This window comes from Sander lucioperca, chromosome 21, assembly GCF_008315115.2.
Source record: "Sander lucioperca isolate FBNREF2018 chromosome 21, SLUC_FBN_1.2, whole genome shotgun sequence".
Classification (NCBI taxonomy): Eukaryota; Metazoa; Chordata; class Actinopteri; order Perciformes; family Percidae; genus Sander; species Sander lucioperca.
In genome coordinates this window covers 15429563-15452574 of record NC_050193.1, presented here as the reverse complement: position 1 = coordinate 15452574, position 23012 = coordinate 15429563, and the positions used below count along the sequence as shown (strand labels likewise).

Genomic DNA, 23012 nt, shown 5'->3' with positions numbered 1-23012 from the left:
CTGGAGCTGCAGCCCCCGCGACCCGACCCCGGATAAGCGGCCGGAGATGGATGGATGGATGCTCAATTACAAGCAAAACAATATTTCAGACAAAAGTCACAAACACTCCCACCTCTGTCTACTGGATAAACTCAGCTGAGTGGACGCAGTTATTATACATAAGTTCTCACAGGTTAGAGATTCTAGCAACCAGGGGAAGTTGAGACTGATATTTAGTCTACCTTCATTCATAAAAATGAGCTGGACAAAATATTATAAAAAAAACACCCATCTCATTACAATTCAATGAAATTCAACACCGCAACAAACTACAACCTCCAAAATTGCCCTTGAATCAACACATCTCTCAAACAATTTCTTAACCCAAAGCTGAATATTAAAATAGGGAGTTTTTGTAGGGCTAATAAACTGGTACATATACATAAGCGTACACACATATACTGTTTATACCAGAGATCTTCAACAGGGGGTCCGGGACCCCAAGGGGGTCCTCAGAGTTACTACAGGGGGGCCGCCAAATTACGGTATAATGTATAATAATTTGTATGTTTTGTCAAAAAATGTAAATGTCTTAACATGAATCCAACATATTATTAGGAAATATAAATCAGGCTATTTGTGAAAGAAAGAAAAAAACATTGATGATAGGCTTACTGGCCTATAGGTAAGGTAGTCTCTTAGGTAGCCATCCACAGATACAGTTCATCATGCAAATTATGTAAGCCGATTAAAATGAAGGTAAAATATTGATGCTGGTTTTTTCTTTCAACATTACATATTTCCTTTTCGGGAAAAATGACAACATTGTTTTCATCTTCAGTGACCCTGGTATTATTTCAAGCATCTACCGGGTGTATTTACAAGAAGACATGAAAATATACAATTTAGAGCATTTCATTTGCACACTTCTGGTATATGTGCTTGACTAAACTAGTAGAAAAAAATCTTAAACCTCATTGTACTAATCCATCGTTTTAAAATGGTTAACGACAGTAAAAACTGATTTAATATTGTCACCTTGCCCTACCAATCACCCCTGTCAGTGGCAGCAGAGGGTCTTTCTCCTGTCTGTCCTAAAGCAAGCCGTGCTATAAACCCATTACATTGATATCGCTCTATGGAAATATAAATCAGCAGCAGCAGTGGGCCCCGGTGGAATGAGTGGCATAAATAAAACCGGTGCTTGAACAAGGATGGTGTCATAAAGAGTGTCTCAGCGTAAGGAGCCCCTCAGGGTTTAGCCACACGTACCCAAATGTTTTACTCAAACAGGAAACACCTGATTATGCCACCATCAGATTAATAATACATTACATTTAACACAAAAAAATTATAAAAATATGCAGGCCAACATTATCAACAATAATCCAATAATATAATACATAGTATAACACTAACATTTTTCTGAATTATGAGTACTTAAACTTTAAATACATATTCTAAGTAATAATACTTACACAGTGACATTTCCAATGCGGGACATTTACTTGTAATAGTGTGTTTTTAGCACATAAACATCCCAAACATCTCTTCAGGGCATCTGTGATGGGAAATTATAATCCAAATACATGCTGATAAACTATTCTTATCCAGTTCCAGTACATATTTCCAAGCATTTCCTGTAAAATGCACAACAACAACAACAAATGCTGCAAAGTCGAAGCATGCACAACGTTCTGTTTGCGCTGGCAGGTGACACATGTACCTTCATGAGCTGCAGGTCAGCTGCCTGAACCCAACATGCGATCAGAGATTTAGCTGCAGTAAATTCAAACACTAACAGACTGCCACTTATAACCAATGTTAGCTGAAATCCATGCATGTTATATTTAAATAGGGATCAGCTGGTTTTCGACATTGAAGTAACTTGGCATCTGTGGGTAGGTCCAGTTAGCAAGTGTTTTCATCTGGCCTTTTTATGACATCTAGTGGACACCAACCGAAGTGATACAAGGGATGGGAAGGTGCGTGTGTGTCTCAATGATTTATTGTACAAAGTCGTAACAACATTCCTCAGAGAATTACAGTAAATATTCAGCCAGGTGTGTTAGTTTTATATGCAAGTTATGTTTAAAATTGATCTGTATTATCAGCAGAACATACTACATATGGTGTACTATTTCCCCTGTGGGCTGCCAGTGACTGTAAGATTACATTTCCTCTGCTCACACTGCTGTATAATGTATCTTTAAAAACCTTTAAATACATACTGTAGAGTAAAAATCACTCTTTTGCAAAAGTCTGAATGGCTTCCGATCAAACAGCCAAACAAATCATAATACCAATAGATACATTCAAACTTTATTAATTCACAAAAGGCTTATCCAGTAGTTATAAAATAGAGCATAGTCCATATGTTAACATCTAGAACTGTACAACAAAACAAAGACCAAAAAGGAGACAAAATCAACTGAGTAAAACACATAACAATAATAATAATTTTGTATAGTATACTGACTGGAGTAATGCAGAAATAAATGTACTGGTTTGAGCAGAAGTGATGTGGTAAACAACGGTTTACATCCATATAGAGCTTCATGAGGGACACTTGTGGGTACTTCAACAAAAAGAGATTTTTATTCAGTGGTAGGCCAAAGTGCAAACATTTGGAGGGGTTAAATATGAAGTTAGTACCTATGAGAATCAACCTATTTTTTACTGACAGTAGTACAAATATATGCTCAGTAAATGCTGACAGAAATAGAGAAGGAAGGATCTGTATCTCCATGTAATAACAGACCAACTGAGACAAGGTTTAAAATAATCAGGTCTCTCTTCAAAACGCAATTGTGAAAGTCTTGAACTATGGGATATGTCAAGCCCAAACTCTGCCTGACCACACATGAGCCCAAACCACACACTTAAAATATTCAATATTACCAATAAATAAAAGCATTCGCTCAGTGCAAAACTAAACAATAATGGAAAATAAAAACTTTTCTGACGTCGTGTTTACAAACCATGAACACTCACTCACTCAAAATCAGGTTTTCGAAGCAAACCACTTTAAATGTCTTGTTTAGTTCAATAGCAGCCATCTGCATTATTTAAAAATATAATTAATCAATAATTAAAGGTGCAGTAGGTAAGCCTTATAAAACTAACTTTCTGTCATATTTGCTGAAACTGACCCTATGTTCCAGTAGAACTACATGAAGCAGGTCATTAAAAATAATCCAGCTCCTCTGGCTCCACCTACAGCCTGGAGAGTGATTTGCAAAAATCCACCGCTCCCTGTTCAGATGCACCAATCAGGGCCAGGGGGGGGGTGTCTAACTGTGTGTCAATCACTGCTCATGCACACGCATTCATTCTCCCTTGTAGGGGGAGGGGCTTAGGAGACCGTTTTGGGCTTTAACAGAAAGGGGGGAGGGACTGAGAAGTTGTCGATGTTCAAGTTTTTTGGCTAAGTCCTGGATCTTCACAATCCTACCTACAGCACCTTGATGACGAATGACGTACCACCTCATGTGATGTATTTGTGAACAAAAGCAGCAGGTTTCCCAATTACCAGCTAACACAAATCAAACCGATCCTGCTCACCTGGATTTCCTCTCTTCCAGCTGGCAAAGTGGCTGTTTTATTTTGAAAATATCCTGTCATTCTGACTTTACTTGACCCCATACATAAAATGTCAGGAGTGAGGTCTGTGAACACGTATAAGCACGGGAAAAATCCTCCAATAAGGCAATCAGAAAAAAGGGTACAAAAGCCCTGTGAAAAGGTATCATTTGATGCCTCAGCACAGCAACCACCAAACAAACAAACAAACAAACAAACAAACTGGGATAACAATCAAGGAAGTCAGAATCCTTTCAAAGTAAATCATTTCACACATATTCAACAGAGCAAATTTATGCGTCGGGTGCAGTTCATTTTTACTTCCAATGTTTACACCAAGAGCAGTTTGACATTTAAACGTGTCTTTTTGTTAATGACCAAGGCCAGGGTTTCCATGTGATGTCATGGTGACCATTTTGGCATCAAAGAATAACAAAGACCTCTTGGCCCTTGTTAGTGTCCTGCATAGAGCTTACGAGGCATCGGGTGGTCATAGTTCATGGATTTGTGTGTGTGTGTGTGTGTGTGTGTGTGTGTGTGTGCGTGTGCATATTATGTCTGGGCCACCTGAAGCTCCTCCAGTCCGTGTTTTCCCAGGTGATATCTGGCCAAGTCTTTCCTTGTCACCAGTCCAACCACCTGCGGAGGGTCAGAACAATCGGCGTCATGATCAAGGCATCCAGCAACAATGAACGTGACCATTTAATGTCACTTAAATTGATACATAAAGAGGTGTTCTTATGAAGGCCAAAAAAAAAAATCAGGGACACACAAACACACACTCTTACCCTGTTCTCATCATCCACTACCACCAGGTGTCTGAGTCCCAGCGCCCTGAACAGCTTAAACACACGAGGCAGAGACGTTTCCTGCAAACAAATCGCCTCATTTCACTTCAACTTCATTCATTTATACACAGCTGTACTGACATAAACAACTGAACAGTGAAAAACCTTGGGACCGGCCATGTATTTCAATATTTTACAACACAGCACCTGTGTTACATTTGCAAGTAAAAAAACTGGGGGAAATCTGTGTGTGTGTGTGTGTGTGTGTGTGTGTGTGTGTGTGTGTGTGTGTGTTACCTGTGGTACAGTGTAAGGTGTTGCGTTCATGAACTCAGTGAGGTCCATCATACACTCCCTCTCGTCCTGGGAGACGTGGATGCTCTGGATCGGGGGGAAGCGGGGATAGGCGTCCCTGAAGTCCTTCAGCTGGAGCTTCCTCTGGGTCAGCCTGGACCGGGCCAACTCCACAAACACCTGCCAGGACAGAGCAGGAACAAACATTGACAGACTCCATTTAAATCATCACAAGAGTGATGGACATTTTTCTGTCGCTGACGTTACCTTGTGCTTGAGAAGAACAATGAGCTGAGAGCGGAGGATGAGGCCGCAGAGCTTCGCTGGCTGAATGGGAGAGAAGAACAAAAGAACAAAGGAAGGTGTCATTAATGAAAGAAAAACTCTGAAGTTTAAAGCATTGAAGATTAAACTCAAAGTAAAATCCCTTTCTGGTATTATCAGTCTATACTCTTCTTCAGTGCCAGGAGTTGTAACGAAAGCACTGCGATTACGTGCCTCAAGTTGTGGTGTATCATCGACTTTGTTGCCAATTCTCAGTAGGACTTCTCACCATCCTCCAGAGAGTGGGAAGTGGACATTTTCCATTCAATAGTGGATTCAATATATGAGGGGGAAGCAGGCAATAGCAGAGGTCATAACTTCCTCAAACAGGTCCTGCATGCATTGCATTGTGATTCATTATTCGCTGCAGTAGATGCAGGTATTTCTGCATCCTTTTGAAAACATATCTCCCTGAACTGCCAATTATCAGTAAAAAAAACGGCATCTTAAGAGAGACACCGACACTACATTTACAGTTGAAGTTTTACACTCATATCTGATTGTCTGCATCTGCACTAAAAATACCTGAACATGACCTCGCACATCACCAGGGAATAAGATAAATGAGTGTTGAAGTGTTTTAGATGGAGTTTACCTATTGAGCCCCAAATACTTGTTTCAATGCACAATCTGGTAGATACATTTTAACTATGGGTGGATCCAAGCAGGTATTAAAACTTGATTCTTTTTCTTTTACTCAAGTCAGTTCATTGCTCTGCAAAAAAAAATAACTCAATTAATAAAGAGGACGCTAAACCATCATACAGTACCTCGTCACTACCAGTAACCTGCACGACGACAGGGAAGCCGTTGTGATTGGTAGACGTGTTGCTAAGGATGTCAACGATGGTTCCCACCTTCTCTATCCTGTTCAGACAGGTGACCGGGGAACCCATCACCTCTCTGGATGTGGTGGGGAGTAATGACATAATGAGAAAAAGCAGAGAGTGAGAAAAAGTACAAATGCCAGACAAAGGTCAAATTGAGTTTGATATAATTTAACAATCATCCAATCAACATGGCTCTCACAGCCATACACAAACAGAGAGGCCCTTACCTGGCGGTCAACCAGTGGGAGGTGGCGGGAGCCTCTAAGTGCAGGAAGGGAACGCTCTGCAGCTTGATGTGGATATCATACAGACCCTGAAGCAGGAAGAGACAGGTTACAGACTCTTCCTGTGACCCCACTATATACAGTATGCACTACATACTTTTCTTTGTTGTATACAGTTTATACAGGTTATCATAAAGCAATAAACATACTTAAAGCGTAACTCTCGCCAAAATGCAACCTAGGGTCTTTTTGTGAATGTACCCGAGTCAAACCTTCCTAAAAGCATAATTAGGATGTAAGCACCACTTTTAAGATTGCTCGTATTTTTGTTTTCGGTGAAATGGCCTTTTGAATGGGAGCGCTAGGGGCACTACTATGATAGCATCAAAATCACTATTTTTAAAACACTAAGAAGGCTCGACACAACATGGAACTTTGCTCAAAGTATCACCAGGGGCTCTACACATGAACTCAGCATTGAGAACATTGTTTATGTACACAGAGTTTACTAAAAAGAAAGGTTTTGAACAACTCACTTTCTTTTTAGTAAACTCTGCGTACATAAACAATGTTCTCAATGCTCGAGTTCATGTTTCACAAAAAGACCCTAAGTTGCATTTTGGCGAGAGTTACGCTTTAACTGTTTTGTACTAACAGAAAACTACACTACAGGTGTGCCATCAGACGTTACATACACAAAACTAGGGCTGTGACTCTTCACTGGTCTTCGATTTTGATTATCCTGTCCACGAGTCGATCCAATTTGATATCACGATGCGTCACCTCTTCAATATTATTATATATTGCTACTAGAGATACTGCCTAAAACGCTGGTATCGGTATCGGGAAGTACTGGAGTTTACGCACCGATCCGATACCGCGTAATAAAGCGAAGAAAATAAGAAAATCTACGTTAAAGTAGTTTATTTATGTTCTTTTTCCGTTAGAACTGACTGTCAAACTGGATAATAAAAGAAAGTTCTGTGGCATTCATTCTGTGTTTGTTCATGTTTCACAAAGAGTTTAACCTGAGCCAGACCGACAAAGATATAAATCATATCACATCCATACATGGATAGTAGTATACACTTGTTAAAACATAATAAAATATATGACACACTGGTATCGGATCGGTACTCGGTATCGGCCGATACGCAAGTTCAGGTATCAGAATCGGTATCGGGAAGCAAAAAATGGTATCGGGCCATCTCTAATTGCGACGCATGGTTTTTATGAACAAATTTAAGCAGTCAGATATATATGAACTCCCCTTTTTATTGTATCTGCTCTTAAAAAAAGACACTTCCTGAATATAGCGGAGTCTGAACACAGCAGACAACAGACAAAAAGGCAAAAAAAAAAAAAACAGCAACCGGAAAATCAACAAGCAACATCAGTAGACAATAATCGATTATGGTCTGTCACTGCATCGATGCAGAATTGTCCACGTCTGCATCGCCATGCATCGATGCAATGATTAATTCAACACCCCTACGCAAAACCTGCTGAGAAGTTGTGCACTATGGATTTGGGACAACTATATTGTGTTTGTTGTGTCTTCATTAGAGATGGCCCGATACCATTTTTTGCTTCCCGATACCGATTCCGATACCTGAAACTTGCGTATCGGCCAATACCGAGTACCGATCCGATACCAGTGTGTCATATATTTTATTATGTATAACAGCTGTATACTACTATCCCTGTATGGATGTGATATTATTTCTATCTTTGTTGTATTGTTTGTCAGTCTGGCTCAGGTTAAACTCTTTGTGAAACATGAACAAACACAAACAATGAACGCTGCAGAACTTTCTGTTATTATGCAGTTTGACAGTCAGTTATAACGGAAAAAGAACTACTTTAACGTAGATTTTCTTTAGGGCTTTATTACGTGGTATCGGATCGGTGCATTAACTCCAGTACTTCCCGATTCCGATACCAGCGTTATGGGCAATATCGGAGTCTTCATACTCTCCAAATTAAAAGCTGTGGGACGTTTTATGAGTTGTCACTTTCTGAATTGAATTCCTCTTTACTCACCTCTACAAAATAGTCTCCTACTATCTTGGCAGTCATGAGGACGAGCATGATGGGAAGACCGTATGTGACATTTCCTGTAGCCTCCACCATGATGACAGTCAAACTGAGGGTCATCCTCACAATGCCACCTGTGAAGAGCAGTGCATCATTACGGGTACTAAACACTTGTCTTTTATCTTGGTCTGTATTTAACAGAAGAATATTATAATTAAAAAGACAATTCCTGAGTACTGGTAGCTCTGAACAGCTCCATTTCTTAATATTAGGCACTAAAGACAAAGTGAAGATTGAGGTTACTCACCTAACTGAGCTGCAGCTCCAATCAGGGCATATTTACCAGGGTCGGCCCAGATCTAACAAAACACACAAGGCTAAGTCAAACAGTAAGTTACAGCATCTGGAATATATAAAATATTAAAAAATATGTTTTTCCTTTTACTTTTGTATTATGGATATTAAGATGTTTTGAATACGGTTTTGGCACGTTGTAATGCATTCCTGATCTAATCATGTAAAGAATTGTCTTTCTAGTTTACATATTTTGCGTACCAACATTTAAGCAGGTGTGAAGATTGATTATATTGAGCTCACTGTGGCGACGTCTTAGTTTGCTAAAGCCGATTTTGTAAAGGCAACATTCAGCCGTGAAGACATGCGTGAATGCAACTTAGCTGTGAACTGAACTGAACACTGCACAGGGTAAGAACAAGACAACAAGCACCATTTCACATTCTGGCACAAAGCGAGCCTTGAAACTAAGTAGCAGAGAAGATTAATTTAGCAAACCTACTATCATCAAGTGTAGGTTTACGTCAGATTTTACCTCCTTATATTGCATGTATGTAGAATCTTTTTTTTTTTTTTTTTTTAAGATTTTTGGGGCATTTTAGGCCTTTATTTGATAGGACAGCTTAGACATGAAAGGGGAGAGAGAGGAGGAATGACATGCAGCAAAGGGCCGCAGGTCGGATTTGAACCCGCGAGGACTGAGCCTCTGTACATGGGGCGCACGCTCCACCAGGTGAGCTACCCAGGCGTATGTAGAATTTTGACATCAATAAATCACTACATTGCTCATTTTAAGAAGCTGATATAATCATCTGTTTTTAAAGGCAATCAGCAGAATCGTTTCACAACCTAAAACAGGAAGAGGCCACTGATGTTTCAGAACAAAGGGAGTCACAGTCCCTTAAGATAAAAGAAATGCACACAAAGTTGTGAGAAATGCGGTCTTAAAGCTATAGTGCGTAATTTCTGCCGCCCCCATGTGGAATTCTAAGTAATGAAAACACAACTGTCGGCGCGTCCACGTGATACAAGCCTTCCGTGACCGCGTTTAAGTAATTAAAGCAAAGTCTTAGGACTTTAATTCAACCATAATATGGTCGGCTTTCAATATGGGTACTGAAAGGGGTCGTCTTGTCCTCATCCAGACTACACACACACACACACACACACACACACACACACACACACACACACTAACCGAGCCACTGGAGGTGATGGAGGCCAGCAGTATTCCAAACAATCTTCCCCAGGCTGCTCCTATGAGCAGAGATGGGATGAAGACTCCAGCAGACACCGCCAGGCCATAGGTCCAACACGCCAGGAAGAAATAAGTCAGGGTGAACAAACCCAGGGTCAAGGGATTGTAGGTTCCTTTAAGAAAGAGAGGGAGGAGAGGTGAACATGTGCATGTTTGCAGTTTTATCCATTATGATCCTGTTCCCCTCCACTTGGGCCGGTATGCAAATTAAAAAGGAAGAAGAAATGGCTGGTGCACATGTCTGTCCAGAATTATTTTTAGCAAGCTTGCCCTCACGAACAGCTTTACCTGGCTGGTTGTGGAAGAGACTGCGAACACTTCTCTCAGGAGTGTTGAAGAAGGCCGTTGCCATGGAGTTATACTCCCCATCTGCACAGAACAACTGAGAGAGAGAGACAGAAAATGATAAGAGTAACTCAACTAGAGGAAGAAGAGGAGACACAAAGAGCCTTCCTTCCTGTTTTTTTTTTTTGTTCTTGTTGAGGCTTTTACATTCCACCTACCAGCTCACATATAATTGTAAAACAAAGGGCATTAGGACGGGTAAGGATCAGTGATGGTATGCCAACCACATTTCTTTTTTTTTTTTTACTTCGTCACATGCCCGACCTATCACTTTCCCAATATTTCAACATCTTAGTTTAGCGTGTAAGCATTAGCACCAAATACAGAGTACAATGTGAATGTCATTAGCTTAAATTTTGAACTGACGATGGTGATAAATGAAAGGTCACTGGATCACCAAAGTAATTATAACTGATCCTGAGGGGGATATGAATGTCTGCAAATTTCAGAACAGAAATTTCAGAACAATCATAGTTGCTGAGACACTCCTTCGGGGGACATGAATGTTAAAAATGTTGTACTCTTCTTCAATACTTTGTCAGTATTGTTCTCATGACATTAATGGTGGTAAAGCTTACTGAACTGAAACTGTTCTGGTAATATAAAAAAAAGGAAGCACCAAGACTGACTGTGAGAAGGCATGTCTTATCTGAATCTGCACTTGTGTTGGTCTAATTTGCTCAATCATGCACCCATCAAATTGTCCATTTAAATTTGACACATTTGACTGTGCTTGTAACACCATGTAACTGTGACTTCCCCAGTTTTAGCTTTATTACATAACACGTGTTGTGTGTACTGTGTGTGTACCTGCAGGGGGTACTCCTCAGTGTGCTCTGGCCCCAGAGGCTGACAGTCATTGGAGAAGTAGATCATGGTGAACGACACTGTCGCAGTCACTGCAGCAACCAACATGGCCTCCATCACTTGTAAACAAGGGCGATGAACATATCTGTAACAAACACACAAACGTTTGTTTCACTATCTTTGTGGGGACCCGTCATTGACATAATGCATTCCCTAGCCCCTTACCCTAACCTTAACCATCACAACTAAATGCCTAACCTTAACCCTTACCCTCACCCTAACCATAACCTAATTATATCCCTAATCCTAAAACCAAGTCTTAACCCTCAAACAGCCCTTTAACCTTGTGGGTTCCAGCATTTTGGGCCCCACAAGGCTGTGCAGTAGAGCTTAGATCGGCCCAAAAAATCAAGCCCGAACCTGCCCAAGCCCGAGCACGTTGCGTCCAAGCCCGGCACATTAACTGTAATTATGAGCCCGAGCCCGATTTAAACCCGACAATTTTTTAATACGTGGGCCGTTATAACTGACGTTCTCAACTACAATTCAGAGTTGTTTGAACTACAGAAATCTGTTTAGAATAATACAACAAGGACGAAGCCTGTAAACTGCTGTTTGTTTAGAATGGAACGGATCGCAAATGGATCTGAATGAAGAAACGTAAAAAAAAAAAAAAGAAACAATGATGAACAACATATTGTCACTGCCCACGACTTGTTTAAACTGCTTCCATACCTCCGACTTTCCTCCACACTCGCTCAAAGTTAATTCTCCTGTTTTTCTTTTTTTCTTTACATCTTCAAGCTCCTGGTGTGATGCGTGCGAGAGGAGGAGACTCCGCGCATGAAGTGCTGCATTTTGTAACTGCAGCCTAACTTTTGTACACATTTGTTACTTTTATATAGCATATATATATATATATATATATATATATAATATTTCTGATTATGGCATAGCTTTCTCCCCACCCAAATAGGATAATAAGGTAATGGATAAAAAAAAAAAAAATAATTGCTTGATCAAGGGTCCGGCCCGTGCCCGGCCCGGCCCGAGGATGTGGCGGAAAATAACGGCCCGAGGTCCGTAAACTCTACTGTGCAGACCCCACAAGTATACTGTATTCCCCGGGTTTTTGGACCCCACGAATATAGTAAAACAAGCACACACACACACACACACACACACACACACACACACACACACAGTATGTAAGCTATACACTCGGGCTGCGTGTATAAGAAGTGTCTAAATGGTTTTCAGACAGACGCATATTGGTTGGGGAGCATTTATCTCTGCTTATTGTGGAAGGAATAACATGACTAATTTGGAGCCCATTCAACTATAACGCACTTTTCATCTGCAGCACCCCACCCAGTCGGGGCCAAACACATTAACCAGAAACTTCCAAAATGATGATGTACCGCCAGCCTCAGTATGGACTTTCCCAAGTTACAGAGAAAAAATAACAACCTGAGCGTAAAACAAAGCTTCAATCTCTGCCATATTGTGCCTTCAGGCGATGTGGCTTTATAAATGTTCCAATTATTGTTACCAAATGTGACACCGATGAGACTTTACCCGTATACACACTCACTGTGCCAGATGACAGGAGTATTTTTAGAAGCAGGACTGCCAAGACATGGAATGAATATTAAAAAATACCTGACATCAGGAAATAAATGTAATTTTATTTATAGCCAGTTATGCTGACCAAAGTTAGGCTAGTATTTGTTTTTGTTTTGTTCTAAATATATATATTGCCATTATAGACACCACTGCTGACCATCCCTGTAACAATTTGGCCACAATTAAGCATACTGACCATACACATTACAGCCATATATTAGGATTTGACCTAGTCTTGGTTTCTTTATTTTTCTTCAGTTGTGTTTGGTTGTTTGTTTGTTTGTTTGTTTGTTTGTGTGGTATGTGATTCATTTGTATTGTATTACTGACTGCTGTGCCATTATTATTGTACTACTGCCCCTGGTATACATTCACATGCGCAATATGTACCATCCAGCGCCAGACTCGGAAGCAGGAACAACAGGTACAGTATCTTAGCAGAAGTCTCCTCCCAGATCAGACAGTTTCCCAGTGACTACACCTGTTCTTACTCTCTGGTTATTTTTAAAGCTCATATGGGAATTTCCACATCTTGCACCCCACCCTGTCTTTGACCGGCATGAGCAAAGCCATGTATTGTTTTTCTTGGCGCACTACACATACAAAGCAATTCCTTATAGTGTTCATCACCTGACTCTTTGTTGAACTTTCTTCCCTAAGTTGATGTTGTAAGTTGATTTGTTTTGTACTTGTATTCATTTGATGGCTTTCTAAACCTTACCTGATCCTGAAGATGGTCAGCCAGTAGTTGAGCAGGTTGAACAGAGCTCCCAGCAATCCACCTGCACAGGAGAGGGATGGAAAACAGGACATACACAGTCAGATTGACAAACAGTAACCGAATGAAATGTAGTTTTCTTAATGTTATAATATTAGTCATGGCCTCCACCCAGTTATAAAAGAGTCAGGTACACCCTGTCGCAGACTCAAACATATTTCCAGACACATGAAAGAGTTTTTACCTATAGCTCCCATCATGATGAACAAGGGAATCTCATAGAGGTTGTAGGCCACACTCTGAAAAGGACAAAAGTACATAGTGACATCGTTTATTCAAACTAACAAACAACATAAAGCTGGAAAAATACACAATGTGAGTTTCTCACATCACTCTCAAAGCGCCCAAAGTTGATGAGACCGGGGTTGGAAAGGTCTCCTGGATTTTTATGATAGATACTGAGGAAGAAGTTCAGGGTGAAGGTAGAGATCATGGAGGCAAAAAACTGCAGGTGAGAAAGAAAGATGGGAGATGATGAGAAATAAAAAAAGGGAAGGAAGAACATTTGACATCCATCAACACTGCACTTCAATCGCCCTCTTCCTCTCTTCTGTTACTATTCTAGACAGAAACCTCTTGATTTGATTTACTTGACAACATTACGTGATCGTTAGTAATGAGTTTATGATGGGGGTGGTATGTGCAGGACAATGTGACTTACTATCCTCCACGTCAACATCTGGTTCCAGAAAGAAGCTCCCTCCTCTAGAGCGAACAGAACGCCACCTGTCAACCACAGAAACAAAATCAGTCAAAAACCACAATGGCATTTCAACTAAATAATCCATTTGATCCACTTAATGACATGTCTGAAGATGAGCAACCGTTAGCTTGTTCGCTGATTTTAATTTGATGCCAAGTTAGCTGGCGCCAACTCGCAGCATCCTTCACACACTGTTGATTGATTAGTTCATTAACTGGGTTCACTCCAAGTTAAACTCCAATCACTCTTTTCCACATGACGCTAACACTAAACAGACTGAGGCCTGTTTTGCGAAGCATTTCCAGACTACTGGTGGAACGTAAGAAAGCTTTTTTGCACACCTTTTGTCGGGCAGGTGCGTAAGATATGATCAAAAGCAGCAGATCAAAAGCTTAGAGAAGAGTCCCGCACACTGACCATTACGCAAGCAATAATTTATTTGAAAAATACAACGTTTCGGTCTCAGACCTTCATCAGACTACTGATGGAAAAAAGGCTCTACATGTACAAGGCTGCTTTTTCCCCTACAGCTTTACTATCCCAACGAGCATTAGAGTTTAGATTCTCTGCCCGAGCCCGCCGCTATCCTCGGGCCGGTCCGGGCCCTTGACCAAGCATTTGTTTTTTAATCACTACTTTATTAGCCTTATTCGGTGGGGAGAAAGCTATGCCTCTCCAGCTTCTCCCGTAGCTCTGGGTGTATGTCCTGCACTGACTTGAGTGTGAGGTAAACTGTGCTACATCGTGTCTCCCCCATCTGCAGCACTGTTGTCAGCCAGTGCGTCAGCATGCAGACCGTGCCGAAGGACAGTATTAATTAGGTGATCGAGACAAGAAAGTTTCCTATATGGTTCCAGGGCTTTGATTATGTTGCTGCCTTGATCTGTTACCCACACTATTCGGCTGAGGGAGCAGCTAGGGTATAGGGTTGAGTTTAGGTTAGAGTTTTTTTTTTACGTTTCTTCATTCGGATCCATCTGCGATCCATTCCATTCTGAATAAACAAACAGCTCAGTTTACATGCTTCGTCCTTGCATTATTCATTAAGATTATTCTAAACATATTTCTGTAGTTCAAACAACTCGGAATTGTCGTTGAGAACGTCAGTTATAACGGCCCACGTAATCAAAATTAAATGTCGGGCTCGGGCACATAATTACAGTTAATGTGTCGGGCCGGGACGAGCTCAGACGCAACGTGCACGGGCTCGGGTAGGGTCGGGCTTGATTTTTTGGGCAGGATCTAAGCTCTAACGAGCATCAACAAGCTAGTTCAGGTAAGTCAGGTGAAGGCAGGGTTTCTGCAGTGTTCACCAAATGACATTTAAGACTTTTTAAGACCTTTTTAATACCACATGGAATGCAATATAATAATAATATAATTTTTTTTTTAACAATACAATGTGACCTGGATCCAGATAAGTAGCATAAAACAGATGGATGTTTAATTCATTTAAGTTTTTGTTCAAATCTACACTTGCCCATTATGAGTCAATGAGCTTCCTAGCTACAAGCTAGCAGTAGTGACAGTGTTTACTACAGATATGATGGTTATGACTGAAACGCCACAAAAAAAGGATTACACAACTTCCTGCATGCACAATCAACTGTTGAAACAATCCAATTTTGTGTTTACAGATGTCCCCAGAGTCCTGACCGCACACAGTAAGAGCCAAAACATTTAATAACGGCCATTACTGCTCTACAGCAGTTCAGAGAAAATATTCAAGAGTTTTGTAAATGAAATGTAAGACTTTTTAATACTGCCTGGGTCCCTTTTTTGCAGAAAATTAATTCAATGTTTTTTTCATACTTTTTTAAAGACCTGCAGATAGCCTAATCCAGCCTAATAAAGTTTCCTCACAGGTTTCTTTGTCTTTAGTTTCGACATCCAGCCATTGTGGTTGAACTGTTGGCTTTATAGCAGCTAAACTGCCCACACAGCTAAAGCAGCTTAATAACAAAACACGGGATGTGCAGTGCTGTGGTTTCTGCATTTTTACCAACTGGTGCTCCAAAAGCAGCTGAAACTCCGGCAGCAGCTCCAGCAGACACAAAGTCCCTTTTTTCTGTGTCTCTCCGGAAGTATTCAAAGATCTACAAACACAATCACACAATTAGTTATACATTATTTTACCCACAAACACACTCTAACCATTGATGTTTTAACACACACACACACACACACACACACACACACACACACACACACACACACACCTTAAAGTCTCTCTTTAAGGAGGTGCTCCTGCCCTGGGACACTCCTGCAGCTACAACAGCACCAGAGTGAATCATGGGCCCTTCCTGTTGTTTGTGAGTAAATGAGAGGACAGGTATGAAAAGGGAATTCTTGGCAGTTATAGACAAAGTCAATCCATACAACTTTCAATGGAAATTACCTAAATTAATTGCAAAAGCCCACATTTCCAACAATGAAGGCTAAACACAGCAGTATGTAGTTTGTTAAAGCAACACTAGGTAACTTTTCCCGCTTCGGTCCCTCTACAGGTTGTAAGCGGAATTGTCCATTACATTACATTGTCCAGTTCATTCGAAGTACAGATCCGCTAACAGATCTGGCAAACTTGCATAATGTAATGTAATGTAATGGACAATCCCGCTTCCAATCTGTAGGGGGACCGAAGCGGGAAAAGTTACCTAGCGTTGCTTTAATGAGGACATCTGTAAATGTCATTCAACATGTGGCCGTCATGCGTCGTCTTTCTAGTGCATATGGCTCCAGTGATTCTGGTCAACCCTTGACAGCAGCGTTTTGACCAATTGAGCATTTTGATTCTGCATAGGGGGCAGTCGGGGAGGGTTTATGTTTTTTTTACCTTTCCTACAGCGAGACCGCCAACCACTGAACAGATAACACCACACACTTTGACCACCAGTGTCTGTGGAGGACAAAGACATCAACAACATGTTAAGGATATGATAGTCTTTCCTGTTCAAAAACAGTGGTTCAAATGCATCAATTTGTGTGTACGTATGTGTATGTGTATGTGTGTGTGTGTGTGTGTGTGTGTGTGTGCGTGTTTGTTATGTGTACCTTGAGTCGTACCACCCTGGGAATCTTGACTCCATTTAGGTAACATTTTATTTGAGGAATACCACTTCCTGCTGCTATGGGCTGGATGAGACGAAGGAGAAAGAGAAGAGGTTTATATTAAAGAAAAAGATGGAAGGCGGAAAATCTACAGACCTACAGTATTTATGAATACAGCAGCGGTGGTGTCTACATATTCATAAAACAGGGAAGTTGAAGACTGAAACACTTCTTGGGTCAGTCTGGTTGCAGGAGGAAACTTAAATCTCAGCGGTCGCTGCTAAAGAAGCTATTAAACTGTGGTTAACCAAAGGGGTGGGTAATAGAGAAGCAGATTCATCTTTAATAATGTTCAGTATTACGCGCTGTTCGCATCAAACTGGTGCAGACTTGCAGTTGCCTGATTAAGTTTCACTTCCACATCCGTTTGAATGGCTTGTAATTAAGACGCGACATACTTCTTCAAAAGCCACTCACGCCCTCGAGGAATGTGATCAAACTCACAAAAGAGGAAGACAACTGAGATACAGATTGTGATCCCAAACCAGAAGACATGATAATAACTGAAAGGTCACATTGTTTTCTCCTTCAGTCTTACCTCGAAAAATGCAACTATGATGGCCCCCAACATGACAATGGAGGAGTTGAGGACGGCCCAGAGGATGAGGGAGATCGACAGGCCGCCCACCTCTGTAAACTTCTCTATGTCTGTGAGGGGTTAGAGGTCAAGGAAAGACCCGGGAAGTTCTTATAGCACATTATTATGTTTCAGCAGCTATTATGAACAACACATTTAAGACGCAGGGTGAAGACATGAACACCATTTAAATGATAGCTATGACTGAAAGCATGAACGACCATCACCCACTTTGGATCATAATATACATATATAAAAGGAAAGCAGTGCAATACCAAAAATGAAATACATTCTTCCAGTAACTGCGCTGTTTCTCTGTTCTGTCCTTGTGCAGTAAAGCCCCGCCATCTGATGCTAGCATGGACTTAGATGTATCTTATACAAAGCTTCAGAATACTCTGTTTGACCACTTGGTATTTGATCCCAGCCAGTTCCTCCACCGCGATGTCTATAAAACAGGCGATGAGGCCGGTCAGAAAGCCGATTAGACCACAGACCACCCAGCGACTGATCTCCAGACAGCGGAAACCCTAAAAATACAAGATGAGAGAGGGACGGGAGAGGAGGACAGGAGATGAAACAAACAGCAGAGGAAAGATGAGAAAATAAGAGCAGACAGCAAAGAAATTACGTGAATTCACACACAGTGAAATATTAAGGAAGTATAACATATATTCAGGTGATTCACACTTCACTTACCATGTAACTCATCCTCCTCTCCTCCTCCAAAAATAGCTGATTCTCAATGTTATCATAGTCCAGACTCTGGAATGACACACACGAATAATAAAATATTTCAGTAAAATAAAGATTAAGGTGATTATGATTACTTCTATTCTTCAATGCTTCGTGATAAACACAAATCCTAAAAATGTGAAAAAAGTGACTATTGTATCAATGTCAGTACATGCAGAAAACCAAAAATATGTTAATACAAAGCTGATTTTACCAACTGTTGCCAGATTTTAGCCTGCTTAAGAAGATTATTGCCCTCGCTGCCCCAGCATGTCTAGGTTTCATGGCCTAAAGTGCATTTTCTATACCTGTATTACTGTCCCCTTTTACTGTTTATATTGCTTCCTTTATTTATCAATATTTATTTTTAACTCCATAAAGGTGTCACGAGAGTAAGGGATGCTTCAAATCCTACACATACACAAGGCTTTAATTAAAAACAATCTTGCCTAATCTAACCCAGGGTTTCCAGAATCATCTAATAATCAGCATTCTGTTTAGCGAGTGGGCAGTTTTACCTCATATTTAAGCGACAGCAGCTTCTCATTATGAGGGATCTCTTTAGGTCGCCCCCTCTGAGAGTCCTGCAGGGAAAAACACAGAAAAAAAACATGGATCACCACACCAACACTGACCTAAGACCGCTGACCTGTTGAATCATGTGAGAGACTGTAAGGAGCTGGGAACTAGGTTACAGACACCAGAATAATCAAACAGTTTGGACAGCAGTAAGCAGCAATTAAAAAGCATTCTAACAAACATAAGAAAGCCATTTTTTACTCTCAAAAATCACTTCAAAAGAAAGAGAAGACAGGTTTGACAGACTTTATCTAACATAGACACTGTAGCATTAATATTTAGGCAGATGGAAGATGCAGTGACTGTGAAAAAAAAACACACACATCAGTGTTTCCTCCAGTAACGTTAGTATAAAAATCTCTAAAACATAACCAAAGTGAAGAAATAGGAAATTCTTGTAGGCATGTTATTCAGTGTTAATACAGATTATTTCATGTTGAAGGAAACACTGGTGCAAAAGAGCGCATCCTGACATGCATTCAAGCCAGCTACATACAATTCAAAAGTATGAGAATTACATGCAATGTGAAGTGGGCCTCGGTCACACAGCTGTGGCCCGTCGGTGCATTCACACAAACAGCAGCACATAAAGTAATTCCATGAGATAACTGACATTCACGTAAACAGACCGAAATACTGTAAACAAATAAACTTTTGTTTACAGCATTTAACAATGGTGCAAATCACGTGCATGGCATCACATTCCCATCAGGCAGCGAAGGTCTGATGGTTTCTGTCACGGAAGGAAATGGATGTGATGTCCTGTCTATCTGCTAAATAGCCTCAAGCATCAGTCTGTACTGGGCTGTCACCACTGACTGTGGCCTAAAGCTTTTGGGTCATGAACTGCGTCTTAAATGCTGAATTCAATTGATTTATTGTGATTTTTTTTGTTGCATTTCTGAGAGTTCTTTATTGTCTGACTGAACTTACTCTTACTATGCTAAGAGCTATACAGATAAACTTGATTAAACCTGAGTTTGGCATAAGCTAAGTCAAACATATATTTACACATTTTTGGATTCACATTTACAGCAGGAGGATTCTGATATGGTCATGGCCATGTCTGTTGATGTCTACTTTTTCTTCTTTATCTTTTTTTTCCATCAGTGAACAGTGTGTGGGATCAATCAGTTTCTGACAACAAAATACTGAATGGTTGAGTGGTCAGGGTCACACATGGCCTGCATCAACTCATCATTTGCGATGCATCACAGTGGAAACCTTTAGCCAGTTTCCAAACACGTCTTTCATGCACACTGGATGAGTCATTTTGTGTCAGATTTCCCACATTAGGCTTAAGCTGTTTTCAGCAGGGAGCAACTGAGATTAAATAATAAATACTATATATGTCTGAACCCTTAAATTTATCTCAGGCTGCATCTCACAAATCAGCCTAATCATGAATTACTGTAAATGCCCCCCAACATGCCACTTGATACTGTTTTTGTTATTTTAAGACATAATAGTTGATGATAGTTGATAGTTTTTATCATTATAGTGGAGTAACTAACTATATTTTAGTGGTCTAAGAGAAATACTGCTAGCGGTCTTGATGGAGTGGTGATCAATAGGAGTGACAGACACAGAGAGAAAGAGTGCGATGACGTTTCAGGCTCGGACTTTACCTCATCTGACGTAATCTCCTCCTCCAAATCCACCGTGCTGAGTCTGCCTATCTGAAATACACTGCCTCCTCCAGACAGCTATAGACATCACAGACAGCAACAGAAATATATATATATATATGGCTATGTGTAGCAATTTCCAGGCTGATGTTTTACCATCACACAGATGTATATCCAGATAAGAGTAACAGGGTAACAGGGTCCAAGAAGTATAAGGACTGGATGATACAACGTACTAAAGTACATTATCAAAAGAACTATAAAGGTTAACTTCCACCTTTGGTCCTGATGGGGCATGAAGTAACTGTCTAGTCCTGGTGGCTTTAGAGGAAAAAGGAAGTTGGATTTTCCAGTGTGTTTCTATATTAGGTGAACAGACGACTTCATTCAGTCTAAAGACAGCAGGTCTACTAGCTCATGGCATTATGAGAGTTTGATATTGTTGTTTAATACTTTTCTGCCCTCTAACATACTGAAAGCAACCTTGTACAGGATTAAAATAGTATTATTAGGCACAGATTACCTGTAACCTGATTTGATCACATGTACAATGGACATTTTACTCCAATTTCACACTGACACATACATCATCAATCATCCTTTCTAGAGTTATGACTGAGGTTACGTTGTTTATAATGATGAATGTGTCCTTAATGCTCCCATCGGGCTGCCTTTTCCAGTTCCAAATACAATAGTGAAATAGCTAAGTAACAAGCTAGTGAAAGGATTTATCTTATCGAAACTCTCTGTAATCCGATTGTTCTAAGTAACTGAATCTAATAGCGTGCATCATGTAAGAATTTAATTAACACTAATTTAATAACTTTCATGCATTACATTCCGCCCCAAACAAAGCTTGTTGTTGTATCTGACGGCCGATTGCACACATACCATAACACATTATGCACACCCCAAAATGAACGCTGTGCATGCGACAATGCCTTCTAAATAATTACAAGCATTCATAACCCATGCAGCATTTAAAAACATGGTTCAACGTAACCTTATAGTGGCTAATAAAAACATGAGACAGCGTTACTGGTGCAGAAGGAACAGCTGTTAGGCTCATATAGCCAACCATGCTAGCTAGCTGTACCTGTCTGGAGAGTCTGGGCTGCTCGGAGCCGTTGAACAGCGGTGTCCTCTCCCCGGCTACCCCGGACTCCTCGGCCCGGCTGGACCACGACACTTTCTTTGCGATATTTGCCATGTTGGCCTCCTGTAGTTCGCTGCCCTAACTGTCGCTTGATTATTTCATTAATTGCCGTTGTCGCTGGCTTACTAGCTAATGTTATTCTTTCTCAACTCCCCATGATCATCCCTGTGACTCGTGACGCTTTGTAAGGGTCGCGTGCAGGGCCAAAAGTATCCGTTAGGCGCGTTGAATGTTGGGACTTGACGTTTTACTGTTTTTGTTTATAAATCTGAGTGTAAAATCTCTCAATGGTGTAAATGCATCAGTGCTAACAGGCCTACAGTATGTTCACCAGTGCTGGAGAAGTAGGCTATTCAAATAATTTGGAAATACGGCAATATAAAAAAAAAAATACTAAATTACAAGTATTTTATAAAAGTCCTGCGTTGAAGTAGTATTAGCTAAATGTACTTTGTACAAAGTATAAACATTAAATGTATTCATAAGTATAATTACTGATACATTAATGTATAAATAGAAGTTTTGTAGCCTACTTTTATGGTTGGTCAGGTGGATCTAAATATCACCACTGGTATGGTGATGGTGAGTATTTCTGCTTTCCATAAAAACAATGTAAACGATTTGTTAATTTCCCGAAACCACTGCTTTAGAAACTTTGGGCGAATGGCAGAAATATATATATTTTTTTTTATACCTATCCACCCAGCAAAAAGATAAAACAAAAGCACCAGGAGTTTTACAAAATGTATTCATATATAAGCTTTTAAGTTTCTATTGACAATCCAAAAGACAGAGAGAGAGTGGCTATCATTTTATTTAAATAAAATATTCAAAGACATCCACAGGTGCTTTAATCTCCATCCTGTATAATGTTTAAAAAATTAGTAACAGTTAATATTATTAATAACAGGCTGTTTAATTATTTTATTATATACCAATTATGTCTGAATCTGAAGGAATGTGTTTCTGAAGCGAGTCTACTGAGCTCTGGGTCCAAAATGAAGGAAAAAAAACCTCTCTTAAATGGATTACACCAGGGGTCTATTAACTATTAACATAATAATTGTTGGCATGATTTTATAAATCATATTTTAATGTTAAACATACATGTGGCACAGTAAATCCTTAAGATTAGCTGTATCTTTGGGTGGCTACCTTAGTGACTACTTTACCTATAGGCCAGTAAGCCTATTATCAGTGGGGATTTATATTTGCTAATAATACGTTGTATTCATGTTCAGACATTTTAATTTTTGAAAAAACTTTCAAAAGTTAACAATAATTTGGAGGGCCCCCTGCAGTGACTCTGAGGACCCCCTAGGGGTCCCAGACCCCCTGTTGAAGCTCTCTGGATTAC

The 23012-nt window shown here is 40.3% G+C and overlaps 1 protein-coding gene across 2 annotated transcripts; it reads right to left on the bottom strand.

Moving 5' to 3' along the window:
* Positions 1-3478: 3478 nt before the first annotated feature.
* Positions 3479-21859, bottom strand: clcn7 (chloride channel 7). Of its 2 annotated transcripts, XM_031320905.2 has the most exons (25): positions 21596-21859; positions 20500-20577; positions 18811-18876; positions 18257-18322; positions 17955-18087; positions 17519-17628; positions 16924-17004; positions 16706-16768; positions 16089-16172; positions 15872-15965; positions 13828-13892; positions 13495-13611; positions 13351-13405; positions 13110-13170; positions 10766-10907; positions 9899-9992; positions 9551-9723; positions 8366-8417; positions 8065-8192; positions 6025-6110; positions 5738-5870; positions 4911-4970; positions 4647-4823; positions 4350-4430; positions 3479-4200 (listed from the first exon to the last, which is right to left on the bottom strand). In XM_031320905.2, the coding sequence occupies exons 1-25, from the start codon at positions 21707-21709 to the stop codon at positions 4114-4116; spliced, it is 2400 nt and encodes a 799-aa protein (XP_031176765.1). In that variant the 5' UTR covers positions 21710-21859; the 3' UTR covers positions 3479-4113. The 2 variants fall into 2 exon arrangements, with proteins under 2 accessions (XP_031176765.1, XP_031176766.1); XM_031320906.2 differs by lacking the exon at positions 20500-20577.
* Positions 21860-23012: the final 1153 nt, after the last annotated feature.

Excerpts from the sequence above, each read along its gene's own strand:
- clcn7 (XM_031320905.2), bottom strand. The coding sequence starts at position 21,709 with ATGGCAAATATCGCAAAGAAAGTGTCGTGGTCCAGCCGGGCCGAGGAG. Across the intron at positions 18,323-18,810 it reads TGCTGTCGCTTAAATATGAG|AGTCTGGACTATGATAACAT; the intron begins GTAAAACTGCCC and ends GTGTCATTCCAG. Across the intron at positions 4,971-5,737 it reads AGGTTACTGGTAGTGACGAG|CCAGCGAAGCTCTGCGGCCT; the intron begins GTACTGTATGAT and ends TCTCCCATTCAG.